Below are 14,905 nucleotides of genomic sequence, written 5' to 3' on the forward strand. Positions count from 1 at the left end.
CTGAAATATTTGTGAAACATTACAAAAACCTTAAAACCATTTGGGATATCATTAAAAAGAAGGAAAGCACTTCTGCAAATGGACTGTAAGGCCAAGGAAGACTTGCGGAGGATATGGAAGAATTCTCACCATAACAAAAAAAATCGAAGAACAAAAAAAATCGAATACAAGTATAAATGCTGCAAATGCTGTACACGCCTCCGTGCTGTTTGCGTTATCTTTATTCACACTTTATCATTATTGTGTCCGAAGTACTACTATTATTTTTGTATTTACTTTTATCTACTATCGTCTGTTATTATATTACTGTTTGCCTGACGGAAGGGAACTAAGTGTATCCTGTTTACTTAACTATTTTGAAAGGTGAAACTTACACAACCTTTACACTCGTTTCCGCATTTGGTGACGTATCTCGTTTACAACATGACTCAAAATGGCTGTCCACTAAACAGCTACTAGGAACTGAGAGAATGATGCCAGATCACACAAAATTATTGTTCGATTTTTTGGTTTACTTTTGAAAGATTAATATAGTTATTTGAATCTTCATTTTTTTTTTACACCAGAAGGAATTTTGGTGAGTATACAAAGGTTAGCGAGTAAGCGTACTGACTTTAGCTAGCTCGATAGCCATCGTCTTAGGTATCTAGCATAAACCTTACCTAGCGAAATTCCGTTAGGGAGACTAGACTTCACTGGCAAAAAAATATATTGTTGCTCTGTGTATAATTTTGCTGGCTAGTGCACAAAACCAAGTTCTGGTCGTGCTTCTACAGTAGCTGTATTATAAATAATGTAACGTGTGGCAGGTCGGTGCCAAAGTAATATAACCAGCCTGGGAAACTAAATAGGTTGTCAAGAAATACTAGTAGTACAGACAGTAGTTGGTTAGTATTTACCTCGTTTCGTAGCTAGCTGTTGGTGCCAACCGTTAACTAAGTAGTTAGCCAAAACATGCTAAAAGTGATCTGCTAGGTTTATTATTTAGAATTCACTAGCTACGAACAAAATCACGTTGCTTTGTAAGCCATGCAGCTAACTCCAGTTGTGGCTAAACCAAGTTAAGATTGTGCTTCTAGTATTATACTTAGCTAGTCATTTCATTATTATTGGCCATGTCTGATGATGTCTAGGTAAGCTAAGCAGCCAAGAGGCTTCATTTCTGACTGTACCGCTTCGTAGCAACTTAACTTTTGTTATCAACTGTTATTGTGAGCCACCTACCTAATTAGACCAAACTGCATTTCATAGAAGTCACACGTTTATGTAGCGAGTTTTAGACAGTCTGTCGATACTGGATAGGTGTTTTTTAACTGGCTGGATTAAACACGCATGACCAGTGTCTTTATCGTTAAGTGTGTTTCAGGCATTTGGTCAATAATGGCTTGCATCAACAGACCTTTCCAAAAGAGGTGACTAAGTGTCCAGTGATATCATATCCGACACATTTTGGGGGCGGTATAACCCTAGGTAAAGCTTACATTCACAGTACAGTTATTCAGTTGATTAATTAAAAAAAGCTTCATTGTTGGCCTGGAGTATCAGGTCCAGTTCTAGGCTAGGGAGGAGAACAGTTCTTGATCCAGCATACTTCATTTGGACATGTAATGAGATTAACAGTGACATCTAGATAATCTTCCTTGACCTCTTTTAAAGTGTCTAAGTGGTTTCTAATTATATGTGGGCTAAATTGGTTGTTTGCTTGTTGAATTCCCCCTTTTGCATTATTACCGTCTCTTATTCATGTGTTGGATCATTGATTGTGTGACAGGTTTCAGCCCCTTTGGACCATAAAGAAGAATTTCATTATGAGAGGCTTCCATCCTTGGTTGTAATTGTGGCGCACACCATACGCACTTGCATGGGCAGAATGGAGAGCGATTGCAGGATTCCCATGTCATGCTTAAGGCCCAGAATTCTGGCCTTGCATGCCCTCTTCTGGGGTTTAGTGTCTCTCAGGTGAGTTCATGGTTGATACATTTCTTGGTTATGATGTGTTGCGCTTTGAATTGTTTCAGGGCTTAACTCTCATTACTGCCTCTTTCAGAGTGTTTGGTGCAGCACTGCTTAGTGAGGAGAAGACCACAGGTACGATACGTTTAATCTGTATTTCCCTCCTGTTCTAAATCTAAAAAGTATTCTAATTAAATTAAAATCAGTAAAGCATTTTCTGAGCAAGCTGCTTTTTCTCAGAAACAGTCACTTGTTTTTAACTATAGTGCTGTCCCTACCTCACTCCCTACATTTCCCTTTAAGTGATCGTTAAAGGGAAATGTATCTTGTATCTTCAGGTACTGGCTTTTGCTATGTGTGAGTGGTGAATATATACATTTTATGTTAAATATTAAATAAGAACATTCAGTTGTTGTGACCATTCCTACTTTAGACTGAAGTCGAAAACACACAAGGCAAGCGTTAGGTGTCATTATTGCGCACTGAATTTTGAACTTTTTAATTCACATCAGACGTGCAACTAAGTATACCGCCCGCCTTGGTCTTTGCTTACTGACCAATAACTTGCCTGCATTTGTCTCTCAAACATAGGGCTATATTTATTAGTGAGCTGGTTGTCTGGTTTTAATATTAGCAAGCCAGCGTGACTAACCCATGTCTGTTGACTCTTACTTTTTAATTTTGGTGGAGCAGAAATAACTTCCAAAAAAACTATAAATCTGAATCATTTATGGAGAACAACTTCTTTGTTTTTTTTTGGAGTTAACATAGCCAACAGTTTTTCTTGCAAACTGAGTTCCCATATTCCAAAATTTCAGAGGGGAAAGTGCACAAAATAACGTATTTTATTGTATCAATTTAGCAAATGTGTGCATGTAGACACAAGAGGCGGTGACAATTTTTATGGTGTATATTATATAGGAATAGGAAAGAGTTTTTGCTGATAGAGCAGTGGGCTGAAATGAAACCTGTTCTTCAGCAAAAGAGGCTCTCAAGGCCACGGCTTAGACCACTGTACTACCCAAGGCCACATTTAGCACCCTCTCAAAACTAATTGCAGCCGGTTTCAGATACTGATTCAATGCTTTTGGTTTCACCTGTGATTCAGTGGCCAGGCCAGTAACCATCCCCTGCTGGCAAATGGAGGAGTTTGTGGTTGCAGTGGAATGTTCCCGGTGCAACGCCTTCCAGTCGGTGAGATCTCTTATAGTCCATCTCCTTCCCAATGCAGATTAAAGTAACTTTTTGTTGATACGGCTGTGCCATCAAATACTATGTTGTTAGGTAATTACAGAAAACTGACAGATTTACCCGCCTCTTGGCTGGTGATAATTCTATTCCATGTTGCTGTGTATTCAATGTTTGTATGCCAATAATGTATTTGTGGTTTTTACTGCAGGATCTCAGTTGAAATGGTTGCTTTTGGCAGTGGACTCTCTATAGACAAAGCTCTAACATTGTCTATAGAGCTTACTTGGTTCTTTAATCTGATCTTTATCTAATTTAAAGTGGGCAGATTTAAGATGATGAAGTAAAAGAGAAAAACACTGGTTTTGTAACAGGCTTTTGCATGATTTCAAATCAAAGCCAATGATGCATTGATGCATCATGTGACATTTAGTAGGCTAGGCGCCCTTAACCATCCTGTCCTCTCTCTAGAAGTCATGGGCAGCATGTATTCAGACAGGATACGTGGAGAGGATCAATTGCACCAAGTCTAATAAAGATGAGTACAAGAGGTGAGTCCCTACTCCAAAGCCAGCTATTGAGGCAACACTGCATTCCACGGGTGGCTTTACTCTGAAGCTAGACTGGGTCGGACCTGGTTTTTCCCTGAAATGGAGACCAGGTTCTGCTGTAAGTGATGTTGAATGGGCCAGTAGAGGACAATGTTACGTCTAGTGTTAAGATTGAATTTCAGTGCCCCGGGGCAGTGAAGGGGACATTGCCCTGGGTTTCTTCATGAATCAGTGGTCTCCTAAGAACCCATAATACTCATCATAAAATTATGAATGTTAACCCTGGTGTCCTACAATGGATATAAAGTCTACCCACCCCTGTTCAAATGCCAGGTTCTTGTGATGTAAAAGAATGAGACAAATAAATCATGTCAGAACTTTTTCTACTTTTAATGTGACCTATAAATTGAAAAACATCTGAAATCTTTGAGGGGGAAAAGTGAAAATTAAAAACCTTACAATAACCTGGTTCCATAAGTGTCCACACCCTCTCATAATTGGGGATGTGGCTGTATTCAGAATTAACCAATCACATTCAAACTCATGTTAAATAGAAGTCATTACACACCTGATGTCATTTAGTGACTCTGATTAATCACAAATAAAGTTCAGCTTCATCTCAGAGCAAAAGCCATGGTCCGCAGAGAGCTTCCAAAGCATCAGAGGAATCTCATTGTTGAAAGATATCAGTCAGGAGATACAAAATAATTATCTAAACATTAGATATACCATGGAACACAGTGAAGACGGTCGTCATCAAGTGGAGAGAATATGGCACAACAGAGATTACCAAGAACTGGACTGGAACTGGGGCCTTAGTCAGGGAATTATGAACAGTTCCAAATACCAGGCAATTTTGGCACAAAACCTTCAGGCATCCGTTAGAAAGCTGAAGAGAAGTTCACCTTTTAGCATGCCAATGACTCAAAGCACACATCCAAATCCACAAAAGCATGGCTTCACCAGAAGAAGATTAACATTTTGGAATGGCCCAGCCAGAGTCCAGACCTGAATCCAGTTGAACATCTGTGGGGTGATCTGAAGAGGGCTGTGCACAGGAGATGTTTTCGCAAACTGACAGATTTGTAGCACTTTTGCAAAGAAGAGTGGGCAAATATTGCCTCGTCAAGATGTGCCATGCTAATAGACTCCAACCTAAAAAGACTAAGTGCTGTAATCAAATAAAAAGGTGCTTCAAAAAAGTATTAGTTTAAGGGTGTGCACACTTATGCAACCAGGTTATTTTTTTAAAATCCTCAAAGATTTCAATTTTTGAGGATAGGTCACATTAAAGGTGGAAAAAGTTCTGACATGATTAATCTTTGTCTCATTCTTTTGCATCACAAGAACCTGGCATTTTAACAGGGGTGTGTAGATTTTTTACATCCACTGTATATTTCCAACCTAGCCATATGCCCATCATGTCCACCTAATCATGCCCTGATTCCTAATTGACATATTTCTCTCATCACTTCTCCACCCCATTGTAATTAATGTAAGCAATCTGGGACAAATAGATCACTGTTAAATTGCTGGTGTGTGGATTGGTTGAGTTTTCCCCATACTATGTAAAGCACCAGGTATCTCAGTTGGTAAAAAGGCATTGTATAAATACATTCAATGAATCTATTTCTGAATGTTTGTTCCTTACTTGTTTCCCTTCTGCTCGTAGCTGTCGTTCTACACTGATGGAGGAGCACCTTTTCTGGAAGTTTGAGGGAGCCATGTTAGGCCTCACCATACTGTTCGCCCTCGTAGTGGTCGCTAGGCAACGTTCGCTGGACCGGCTTGCCTCTGAGAAAGTCCGTAGGCAGATCGAGTCCATCTAGCACAATGGAGTGACGTGACTAGTAGAGCTTGCCATGGTGGCACTGCTCAACATTGCAAACTGTAGGAATAACAGACACCTAATTTCTGCATGGCGGTATTGTTGAGAATGTTTAATCCAGCTAATTCATTCTCCATTTTTTTGGAGTTAAAGAAATTAAGGCTGATGGGTAACAGGCATAAAATATCAAGACTGAAATTTGAACTCCAGTGCTTATTTTTAACCTGCCAAAGCACAAATGACGAACAGTGTCTGGCATTGGTCAATGGAATTTATATCCTTAAAGGTGGTACTTTGATCTTGACAGAGCATATGAATTGACTGAACATTGGGAATCGACTGCATTCTAAGTAGCAGACAATTGATGAAAGTTATTGGATTTGTTGAAGCCACATACCGGTTTATTTTGAAGACATTTTACATTTAATTTTTAAAGTGGATTGATGTCTTTGTTGAACATATAAAATTGTCTAACAAATTGCAAGACAAGTTTCTGGCACATGTTTCTGTTCTCTGAGAGAACAAAGAATCTTAATCTGGTGTCAAATGCCACGTTTGACTAGGAAACATGGACTGCAAACTAGCACTGTGAGTGGATCTCTAATGGGTTTTAAGACACAGGAGGGTGGGTGTCACCCATTGTTTGTATGTGCTGTTGGATGAGATTCATGCTGCTCTTTAATTTTACCTTTAGATTTCATATTTTCCAGATTCAGTGATGGTCTTCTGCTAAACGTCTGAAACCACATGGTTGCGAAAGGTGACATTTTATGTGTTGGGGATTTCGGGCAATGTTCTAAATTTAAACACTAACATTTGACTACTGAAGTTAATGAAAGAACGGTGTAGATATGCAGTATCAATTCAACAATGTGCATCTTTCTTTAAGGTTTTCATTCAATTAAAAATGTTTTGTAGGATTTCCGGTGATAGATACTCACTTATTTTCTAATTCAAATTGGCTAACAATTGTTAATGTATCTTGGAGTCAGCCAGCATTTGTCAAAAACTTTTTTCTTTAGTATCTTTAACCCAACATGATATTTCTTATCTAGTTTTCCATCATTAACTGTTTTCGGGTTTAATGCTGCTCTTATTTATCAATAAGTCACTGTGGCTTGTACATACGCATAAGCTGTTCCTTCTCATAGGAGTCTGTTCAGTGAGGTAAAAGTTTTACAACATTGCAGATAGAAAAGGAATACGTGTGGCTTTACGGGATCTTCTACACATGACAGTCCATCCTAATAGTTCTACTACGCAATACATTTTTATCTGAATGGTCTCTCTGAGACAGCACTCTTATGAACAGGTCCCAGTGTTTTATTTTTTACTTGACAATGTTCGTGTGTATTGGAGGTCAGGGTCCACACGTGTTGAGCTGTCATTTCTAACAGTACAGTCAAACGTTGGTCTCAGAATTATTGCCAGTATTTTCCAAACTTGTTCTAATGATTTTACCATGGTTTTACTTTAAATAAGGTATTTTTATGAAAGATGTGGGGGGTAATGAGCCTCAGCAGCTAACGGAGATGATAATCCTGCAAGAATAAATGAATAAAATACATTTGGGGGTTTTGTTGTTGTAATTGAACAGGTCAACTTTTCAAAGAAACAAGTATGAAACTGGTTCAATTCCAGTTTCAAATTAGATTACTGGATTTAAATGTAAAAATACATTTTGTGTCACACCTGATGTGTTAATTCTCTACTCTTGAAAACGTTACCTACTGTCAATACAGTGTGATGGGAAACCAAAAACAATTTAGATGGGAAATGTAAACTGAGGTCTACAGACTTCTCAGGAAGAAGTATTTGCACTTGGATGCTCTTGGACAGTGGCACATGTGGCCATGTTGAGCTTCTTCGTTTACTGAACAGTACTTGCCCACGTTGGAGTTGCACTGAAAAAGAGAAGTATAGGACACATTCTATTTTAGATCTTTATGTGGTGGTTGCACATAAAAACAGGGAAATTCAAACTTTCAGAGAACCACTAGATGTCGCTCTTTGTACACTAAATTCAAACTGACCGCTAAGGAAACTTGTAGACCTACCCTATGACCTTTGTTTATTAGTTGTGCAAATGAATCTTAGACACAAGTTTTTTTGTTTTTTTAAATGCACGAAGCATAAAAAAGCCCGTGGTTAGCCGTATGTTGAACAATGTACACTACAGTAACTTACCAGAATCGTGATTCTCCGTCTGCGTAGCCGTTGACATACTCCAGGAAGACGGTTGAACTTATTTCTCAAAACTAAAGAGGAGCTTTCCCTCAGAAGCTGTCGACTAGCATGGACAGGGACACCTAACTAGAATAGAACAGTGAAACATACATTTCCTATAATGGGGACTGCTTTAATATAGGCTTGGCTAATGTATATACTGAAATGATTCAGCCAAAAATAGACTGTAAACAAAATTGTATCAAATGTCAATAAATAATTCCCAGGATAGGAAATAGACCCTAACTCACATGTTCACGTAAACGTGGGTCCCGCGTTTCCAACATCGGAACGTCTGGTAATCTTGCTTCTATTCCGACAGACACAAATGTAACACATTCAACAAAGCACAATAACATTGCTGGTATATTCATCGTTTTGCAGATCAGTGGGCAACACGCAACGCGGCTGTGGTGCACAATACGCGTGAACTCTCCAAGGTCCTGAGCGGATTTCAAGTCAGCTGGTGGGTGTTTCGATACTTTGATTCGATGTGCATAATCGACACTAACCTCTCCCTGTAAGCGCAACCCCCCCGTTGCACGGTAAGCTTTTCTGATTACGGATTTAACGGAATTAAAGACAACATTACATCAGGTGCCATGACACTTGGACAAGACGAAGACTGGCTGCTTGCGCTAATCAGCCAATGTGATAGCCACAAGACAAGGCAAACATTGCATAGTAATTTAATTTGCTTTAATCTACGGCAATATGACTTAATCTGATACGTGCCGTTTGGAAGTTCATCTTTTTGTAAATATTAATGATTTCAGACGGCGTCAGATAGTTTGATAGGCTATAGTGCGTCGTAGAGAATCCCCAAAACACACAGGCTCTATCTACTAGCCTAATTTAAGATTAATTACTAGTAAATCCAGATTAACTTAGATCTTGAGAGATTAATATGTAGGGCCTACTCTGAAAGCAAAGTCTACGCTATCACAATCGGCCTATAGTCATTATGGTGTTAATATATTTGTAGCAAGACCGCATTGATTGCATCATTAGCCGTGGGAAGTAGGGGTGCTGTAATATATCCCATCAATATAAAATTACTTTTTAACCTCCTAAGAACCTGTGTCCACATTTCAGGACACTATGTTTCAGTAAAATAAACCCAATGTCATCATTCGAGGACATCATTTTTTCGAAAAGTACTTCTTGTTCAAAGACAATGCTTAGATATTATACTCATCAGGTCCTGCTAATCCCACATAGCTACGATAATTTACAAATGCATACATTATCAAAACTCAGGTTTAAGGAGATTGAAGTACATTTTAACTTGGTCGCTTGTCCATGGGCTAAAATGTGGCATTTTAAGTACAGTAACGGCATATCTGATGATAGCTTCTTCTGCTACTAATTTGGATTTGGCAAAACACGTTTCTCCTCAACAAAGGAATGTCTACAGTATCCCTTCTACTTACCATGTGAAGGGTTTGTATTTCTTCCAACCAATTTGTTAAAGATATTTTTATAATAAAACTGTCATCCATAATTTCCATTAGCCTACATTTCCTGACTTCATCTGCACTCGCAAGTAAAAAAAATGTTGGATTACTTTTTTCACAACTTGTTGATAGACAAGGATGATTCGAACCCTTCGGATTGTATACAGTCGATAGACATTATGCAATTACAATGCCTTTGACGAAAAACCTGCGGGGCTCTAAGGGAGTGTAATGCAGGTCTAATCAACTTTTCTGTAAACGTAATTTATTAACGCAACAAAAGACTAGCTAATATAATGTAATTAAATGCTGATTTTGTAGGACCTAGGCCTACTACAAATGTGATCGGAAAATAATATATCCTACTTTTGATATAAGCGGTTAGTCTACGATGCAAGACGCTTGGAGAAATATGAAGTTTGTTTTTTATTAATAAAAAATAAATACATTTATTACGACATCTTCGAAAAGACAAAGGAATTTAAGACAGTCATACATGCAGACTGACATTTACATTGAAAACGACATAGGAGTTTGGGAGTATCACAGGTGGGTCACCTAAAATTGTTACACTTTTTGGTCAGTAACAACGGAGGAAGAACGTGTTGCACGCGGTGCCTCGCAGACAGTCACAGAGCCTTCCGATACGTGGCCCGTGCTTCATTGCACATCGCTCTCCAACATCACACTGTAAATATGAGAGAAGAGAAAGAGTGTAGGACATGTTGTTAGGTCCTACTTGAGAACTGTTGCTCCCAAACAAAAACATCTTCCACGTATCATATAACGTCTCTGAGCATCACGAGGGATCTTTGGTGCAACCTGTTGCATTCATTCAGTCGCGCTTCACATGCTTGAAATAAAGAAACGTATTCCTGGCTTAATTTACCCGTGGAATGAGACTGGCTTTTTTCTCCACCGACAAACCTATCATATTGTCTTGCTGCTTGTCTTCCAGAAGTCCCTCAAGCGCATCAGCCTGAAAAAAATACCAATACAATTATTACAGGCATGCATATTTATCTGTCCAAATTAATACTGGTTGTTGACAGTAGCATGAAAATATAGAAAATACAGATTACGTTACTTATCATTGGGAATCATTAGGCGCAAATGTATCTAGCATTTAGGCTATAGCTAGGCCTAAAAGTTTAGAAATAACTATGGTTAATCCTTCACCTCTACCGTAGTCAGATTTGAAAATAATAACTATAACTGAACATTTTCTGCACGTTTTAAAAAATGGGTTTCGGGATGGGTTTGAATCAATACAAACTTTTATAGGCTACTCATATCCTTAAAGAAAATTAAGAATTAGGAGTAGGCAAAATTGACTTACCAAATCTCTGGTGACATATGCCAGTGGAAATTGTTCTTCTTGTGAAGAGAGGCTGTTTTCAGGTGACATCTGCCCTTGGCAAACAGCACTGAATACAGACAGACAGACGCCCAGGTAGACAACCACGCGGACCCTAACACTGTCCATTGTCATTCACTTGAACAGAGAATATACCAAATAAGTCGAACTTCAGCTACTGTTGAAGCCTTAGTACCCTAAGTTCTTAGCCGCTACCGGTGTCTTCGGTATTATTCTCTCAGTGCTCAAGTCCACGCTATTCTTTTCATCTGTTCTGAAATTCCTTCTGTTGTTGCTTGGAAACTTTGTGTATTTATACCGAACCGGCCCCGCTCCGGTTACGCTCAAGTAACGTCATCACCGTCTGCTCAGACCTTGGTTTGCACGGATTGGGTGAAATCTCTTTGTCAATGATAATAAACATTCACGCCACTCAGTGGGATTTATCCAACAGGGTGAAACTACGATCCTAATCATATTACAGCCTACCATCAGCTTCATATCGTGTCAAATGCTGTCATATTACGGCATTGCTTTGGTGTCAATCAGATAAGACAAGTCGACCTTCTGAATGATGCTTTATGATTTTGGCTATATGTTGTCATTTTTTAATAGGCTTAGTTAACAACAAAAACCAAAAACAGTTCTAAAAACCCAACAAAAATAGTATATTAATATTATCATAAAAAAGTTTTAAGCCCTTTTGTACGGCCCTTTTCATTATACAAGAATAATGCAAATATTAAATACCAAAATACACATGAATGTTGTCATTTTTCTCATTAATATCTAGACCTATATGTATATTTGGTGTTTGTGGATATTTGCTGTGTGACTGAATCTACACATAATGCCTACAGGTGCATCTAAAAAAAAATTTTCTTTTATTTTCCTTAATTCAAATCAAAAAGTGACACCTTCACATATTCTAGATTCATTGCACAAAGTGGAATGTATCAAGCCTTTTTTGTTTCAATGTAGACGATAATGGCTTACATCTCATGGAAATAAAAAGTCCAGTATCTCAAAATATTTGAATAAAACATTTATAATACAGAAATGTCGACCTGAGAAAAGCTCTTATCAGCTAATTAACTCAAAACACCTGCAAAGGTTTACAGTGGGGAGAACAAGTATTTGATAACCTGCCGATTTTGCTGGTTTTCCCACTTACAAAGCATGTAGAAGTCTATAATATTTATCATAGGTACTCTTCAACTGTGAGAGATGGAATCTAAAACAAAACCCCAGAAAATCACATTGCACGATTTTTAAGTAATTAATTTGCATTTTATTGCATGACAAGTTTTTGATACATCAGAAAAGCAGAACTTAATATTTGGTACAGAAACCTTTGTTTGGAATTACAGAGATCATACATTTCCTGTAGTTCTTGACCAGGTTTGCACACACTGCAGCAGGGATTTTGGTCCCTCCTCCATACAGACCTTCTCCAGATCCTTCAGGTTTCGGGGCTGTCCCTGGGCAATACAGACTTTCAGCTCCCTCCAAAGATTTTCTATTTGGTTCTGGTCTGGAGACTGGCTAGGCCACTCCAGGACCTTGAGATGCTTCTTACAGAGCCACTCCTTAGTTGCCATAGCTGTGTGTTTCGGGTCATTGTAATGCTGGAAGACCCAGCCACGACCCATCTTCAATGCTCTTACTGAGGGAAGGAGGTTGTTGGCCAAGATCTCGTGATACATGGCCCCATCCATCCTCCCCTCAATACGGTGCAGTCGTCCTGTCCCCTTTGACGAAAAGCATCCCCAAAGAATGATGTTTCCACCTCCATGCTTCACGGTTGGGATGGTGTTCTTGGGGTTGTACTCATCCTTCTTCTTCCTCCAAACACGGCAAGTGGAGTTTAGACCAAAAAGCTCTATTTTTGTCTCATCAGACCACATGACCTTCTCCCATTCCTCCTCGCGATCATCCAGATGGTAATTGGCAAACTTCAGACGCGCTGGCTTGAGCAGGGGGACCTTGTGTGCGCTGCAGGATTTTAATCCATGACGGCGTAGTGTGTTACTAAAGGTTTTCTTTGAGACTGTGGTCCCAGCTCTGTTTTGGTCATTGACCAGGTCCTGCCGTGTAGTTCTGAGCTGATCCCTCACCTTCCTCATGATCATTGATGCCCCACAAGGTGAGATCTTGCATGGAGCCCCAGACTGAGGGAGATTAACCGTCATCTTAAACTTCTTCCATTTTCTAATAATTGCACCAACAGTTTTTGCCTTCTCACCAAGCTGCTTGCCTATTATCCTTTAGCCCATCCCAGCCTTGTGCAGGTCTACAATTTTATCCCTGATGTCCTTACACAGCTCTCTGGTCTTGGCCATTGTGGAGAGGTTGGAGTCTGTATGATTGAATGTGTGGACTGGTGTCTTTTATACAGGTAACGAGTTCAAACAGGTGCAGTTAATACAGGTAATGAGTGGAGAACAGGAGGGCTTCTTAAAGAAAAACCGGTCTGTGAGAGACATAATTTTTACTGGTTGGTAGGTGATCAAAACCTATGTCATGCTATAAAATGCAAATTAATTATTTAAAAATCATACATACATTCTGGATTTTTGATTCCGTCTCTCACGGTTGAAGTGTACCTATGATAGAAATTATAGACCTATACATGCTTTGTAAGTAGGAAAACCTGTAAAGTCGGCAGTGTATCAAATACTTGTTCTCCCCTCTGTATATTTATATAAGGTTAATATTTTCGGTACAGTGCTGGTATCAGTTCCAAAGCTTTGACAGTTGTACATTTAGTAGGACACTTAGAAATTGAAGTGGTTGCAAAATTCATCAAACTGTCCATAAATATTATATTTATTCACATGCGAATAACATTGCTGACTCATACTACAGTGACCTTCAAAACGATTGGCAACCATGATAAAGATGAGCAAAAAAGATTGACATTTAAAATAATTAACTATGCTGTGTTTATAAAATTTGTTATGATAAATCTTCTTACAACTGCTTTAAAAAAATAATTTTCATTTAACAAGAAATGTTTCTCTAAAAAGACCGGTATAAAACTGATTGGCATCCTTTTTTGCATTTGTCTAGCACTGTAACAACACTGAGCTTTTTCTAAAGATGAGAATATATTGGGGGGTATTTTCAATCCATCACGTCCCCCTCCTCTCCGTTTTCAGATTGAGGGCTCAGCTAACTCTTTGGCTAACTCATTTTAATTCCAAGGATCGTCAACTCAACTTGAAGTACGAGGTCAAAATTACAATGATCACCAAGGCTTTACACCAAGGACCCACCCTCACCGGTCTACCTCAGTAAACAGCCTAAGGGAGATGCCACAGAGCCATGAGACCATGGAATCCCTGCTAACAATGTCACTCTTCAGCTGGCAACACAGTCAATGCTTGAGTTTGTGGGTGGTCAGCTTTGTGTTTCGTTTGACAGCAGTGCCACCTGCGAGGCCCAAAATAATGTGTTATTTAAAAAAAAAAATGGATACAGAAATTAAGAATGCAAATACTGACCAAATAGTTACTCTATTTGCATTCTTGGCACATATTAGAGATGCATTTTGCTAACATTTCATAACAATGGTTTTGGATACATGACTATGTCAGGAAACTTATAGTGAAATCAGAATTAGCTAGTCATCTCTGTAAACCTTTCCTGGCTTTAAGTAATGATGGGTGCACTCATTATGAAGGAGTTTTGGAGAAAATAGATATTTTGTACCTCTTTGCTCTATGTAAATTTGGTAACCAAATGCATTTCAATCAGATTTAGATTAGGGTGCAATTTACATGGCAGGGTTCAACAAAATGTAAAGGTAGTTGATATGCATATCATTTTCATAAACAGACATCGTTGATCCATCTAGAACATTTAAAAATGTTTTATTGCAACATATTTAAACAGCTACAAAACATTTCTGATAGCTTTTGCCATAGATAAGTCACTACATTTGGTATCTAACTAAATTGTTATAACCTGGTCTTTCCAATATCTGGTCTTTTTTGGCACCAATATTTTCTTCAGCTATTGCCATGCTCAATCAGTGCAGATCCTTCTAATATGAACATCCTTCTAAATCTGTTTCTGTGTTTTTTCCCCAAAATATTATGGTAAGGGGGATGTGCACCATGTTGTGCCAGTGCAGCGGCAATGAGCAGACCAACTTGGGACTGCCCAAAAATAATGAGTGCGTGTCCGCGAGTCTGATGTTTCACTCTCAGTACTCTCTCTAATGCATCTAGCTGAAGGACCCCTCTCCATCACCAGGGTGTAATTAGGTTCCCGCTTTCCTGAAACTCCCCAGACACAGACTTGTGAAGAGGTAACTAGACAGCAGGGTGAGCCCTGACAT

At 38.8% G+C, this 14,905-nt stretch overlaps 2 protein-coding genes across 3 annotated transcripts; one reads left to right on the top strand and one right to left on the bottom strand.

Annotated features, from left to right (window-relative positions):
- Nucleotides 1-379: 379 nt before the first annotated feature.
- On the top strand, nt 380-7,087 carry jtb (jumping translocation breakpoint). 2 transcript variants are annotated; one of them, XM_010873699.5, is made up of 6 exons: nt 380-577; nt 1,772-1,959; nt 2,048-2,088; nt 3,062-3,147; nt 3,613-3,692; nt 5,365-7,087. In XM_010873699.5, exons 2-6 carry the CDS (start codon nt 1,862-1,864, stop codon nt 5,519-5,521), a joined length of 462 nt encoding a protein of 153 aa, XP_010872001.1. In that variant the 5' UTR covers nt 380-577; nt 1,772-1,861; the 3' UTR covers nt 5,522-7,087. The 2 variants fall into 2 exon arrangements, with proteins under 2 accessions (XP_010872001.1, XP_010872000.1); XM_010873698.5 differs by having other exon boundaries at nt 381-577; nt 3,616-3,692.
- A 2,523-nt stretch (nt 7,088-9,610) lies between these two features.
- cart4 (cocaine- and amphetamine-regulated transcript 4) lies at nt 9,611-10,859 on the bottom strand. The gene is made up of 3 exons (XM_010873700.4): nt 10,543-10,859; nt 10,093-10,182; nt 9,611-9,891 (listed from the first exon to the last, which is right to left on the bottom strand). The coding sequence occupies exons 1-3, from the start codon at nt 10,693-10,695 to the stop codon at nt 9,784-9,786; spliced, it is 351 nt and encodes a 116-aa protein (XP_010872002.1). The 5' UTR covers nt 10,696-10,859; the 3' UTR covers nt 9,611-9,783.
- Between the last annotated feature and the right edge of the window lie 4,046 nt (nt 10,860-14,905).

Source organism: Esox lucius, chromosome 10 (assembly GCF_011004845.1).
Source record: "Esox lucius isolate fEsoLuc1 chromosome 10, fEsoLuc1.pri, whole genome shotgun sequence".
Lineage (NCBI taxonomy): Eukaryota > Metazoa > Chordata > Actinopteri > Esociformes > Esocidae > Esox > Esox lucius.